The sequence below is a fragment of the Cupressus sempervirens genome, chromosome 9 (assembly GCF_028749045.1).
Source record: "Cupressus sempervirens isolate cs-2001-9-10 chromosome 9, ASM2874904v1, whole genome shotgun sequence".
Classification (NCBI taxonomy): Eukaryota; Viridiplantae; Streptophyta; class Pinopsida; order Cupressales; family Cupressaceae; genus Cupressus; species Cupressus sempervirens.
In genome coordinates, this window is record NC_143126.1 from 127,592,596 (window position 1) to 127,594,881 (window position 2,286).

The window sequence follows — 2,286 nt, forward strand, 5'->3', positions numbered from 1 at the left end:
CAATGACGATTTAATTCCCCTTTTTAAATCGCTCGTAACCTGCCAACTGCCCTCACAAAATGCCGATTTATTTTCCCACTTGTTGACGATTAAACCACTAGCAAAACACATTCGACCAATAAGAAAGCAAGAAAAATTGAAATAAAATAGGAAAAATGCAATCACAATAAGCTTATACCATACAATATGTTTATTTTTCCTATGTCCGAGCAAATCTCCATGCACGATTAATAGTTTATATTTCCCCCAAAAACAATAGTCTCTGCATTTAAAAAGGCAGAGACTAATAATATTTAGAACCATGCATATGCATCTCCTAAAAAAAAAATACCAAAGAAAATACCAAAGATAAAACGAAGTCAAACTTGTTTTTTTTCAGATTTGCTGATTTTTTAAAAAATTTTTTTGTTATTTTCAAGATTACAGAAACGAAGATACAATCAAGAATGGACGAGAAAAATCACTAGCATGCAAGAACCGTGCTTATAAATATGACGAACAGCGGGAGAGAATCCCAAGCTTCGTTTATTTACAATGAGTACAACGAAGACACAAAAAGAAAAAAATGTGATAGATTACATTCCTCAGATCGGCAAATACGCAGCCGCCTTAAATCTTGATGAATCTGTCACAGAACGCGCTCAGACAATTTTCAGAGAAACTTCCGACAAAGCAATTATGACGAAAGCAAAGATTTGCGCTGTTCATCTTGCTTGCATTTACATTGCCGCAAAACAACTCCGGAAGATGAAGACAATGGAGGAATTAGTAGCATCTGTTTCAGAATCTCACACTGTGAGCAAAAGAGATATATTTAGGAAAATGAAATTCATTCAAAAGAATTCTCCGACGGCGGCATTTTCTACGGATTTATCAGTCGAATGTTCTTTTTCGGCTGTGGAGGAGAAAGAAATCGATAAATTCTCCGGCGGCGAGTCGGTTAGGGCTCACCTGGATCACTTTTTGCAGCTTCTGAAATCTTCGAATTCGGTGGACTGTGAAATGGTTGAATTTGTAGAGAAACTGGCGGCCGAAGCGATTCAGAATTTACTGGTTTGTGGTTTGAGAGCCTCACCGCGCAATCAGGCGGCGACTTTGCTAGTGATTTGCTCGCATTTTGTTGAGAATGAAGAAGCCGCGAAGGTGATTCGTTGTTCTTTCGGAAATTACAGGATCGGTAGCGCTTTCAATGAATTGCTTCCGCATTTGCAATCTTTGTTCCCGCGGTATTCGATTTCTGAAGATTTTTTGAAGAAGATTTGTGATTCTCGCTGCAGATCCCACCGTAAATGAGCCTGAGATGGAGAAAAATTGTGTTTCTTTCAGGAGAAATTTGATTTCCGGAGATGTTTTGGAAAAGATTCATGATTCTTGCTGCAGATCCCGCCGTAAATGAGCCTGAGATGGAGAAAAATTGTGGTTCTTTGAGCAGAATTTGATTTCTGGAGATCTTTTGGAGAAGATTCATGATTCTTGGGGCAGATCCCGCCGTAAAAGAGCCCGAGATGGAGAAAAAATGTGTTTCTTTGAGCAGAATTTGATTTCTGGAGATCTTTTGGACAAGCTTCATGATTCTTGGAAACGGTAAAAACAAACTGTGTTCTTTGAGGGTTATTAAATGCAATTGTGGTTAAAGATTTGATTCTCTGTATCTTTGCTTAATTATTTGTTTAGAGTTTGATTTCTCAGTGAGTGTAGTGGCAGAACGAATTTTATCATGGCTGGATAGTGTAGTTGTATAGATATATTGAACTAAAAAAATTCAGAGTTGGAGCAGACACAGCCATTAATGAACATGAAATGGAATTTTTTTTGTGTTTCTTTGAGGCTTATTGAATGCAATTGTGTTTGCAGATTTGCTTCTGTGTATCTTTGCTTAATTCTTTCTTTAGCGTTTGAATTCTCAGTGACTGTAATGGTAGAAAGATTTTCGTCATAAATGGATACTGTAGTTGTGTGGATAATATTCAATTAAAACATTTCATATTTGGGCGTTTGTCAGATCGAAGCCTCCATTGTTGAATACGTTTCGAAATTTTAAATTTTAAATTTTAAATAATATATTTTTAAAAAATTATTTAAACAAAGGAAGTGTAGATATTGATAAGAGGACATATTAAAATAGACAGTTTTAAGTCTACACGGCTATAGCTATTGGAAACTTAAATTTTACCAACGAGGTTCTATTTAAAAAAAAATACATGTCAACTCTTATACAAACAAAAATTTCAGAAAAATTATCTTTAAGAAAGGATAAATAATAGTCAATTGAGGGTCACATAAATT

General features: G+C 35.5%; 1 protein-coding gene across 1 annotated transcript; it reads left to right on the top strand.

The window, feature by feature from the left end:
- The first annotated feature begins 534 nt into the window (after positions 1-534).
- LOC149537860 (transcription initiation factor IIB-like) lies at positions 535-2,041 on the top strand. Its single transcript, XM_089802389.1, has 5 exons — positions 535-1,226; positions 1,330-1,388; positions 1,449-1,584; positions 1,855-1,912; positions 2,003-2,041. The coding sequence occupies exons 1-5, from the start codon at positions 535-537 to the stop codon at positions 2,039-2,041; spliced, it is 984 nt and encodes a 327-aa protein (XP_089658515.1).
- Positions 2,042-2,286: the final 245 nt, after the last annotated feature.

What these genes read in the sequence shown, in the direction of transcription:
- LOC149537860 (XM_089802389.1), top strand. Translation starts at nt 535, where the DNA reads ATGAGTACAACGAAGACACAAAAAGAAAAAAATGTGATAGATTACATT. An exon ending in TTCTTGCTGCAGATCCCGCC is followed by an intron (nt 1,389 to 1,448) that starts GTAAATGAGCCT and finishes TGATTTCTGGAG; the next exon opens with ATCTTTTGGAGAAGATTCAT. An exon ending in CGTTTGAATTCTCAGTGACT is followed by an intron (nt 1,913 to 2,002) that starts GTAATGGTAGAA and finishes GGCGTTTGTCAG; the next exon opens with ATCGAAGCCTCCATTGTTGA.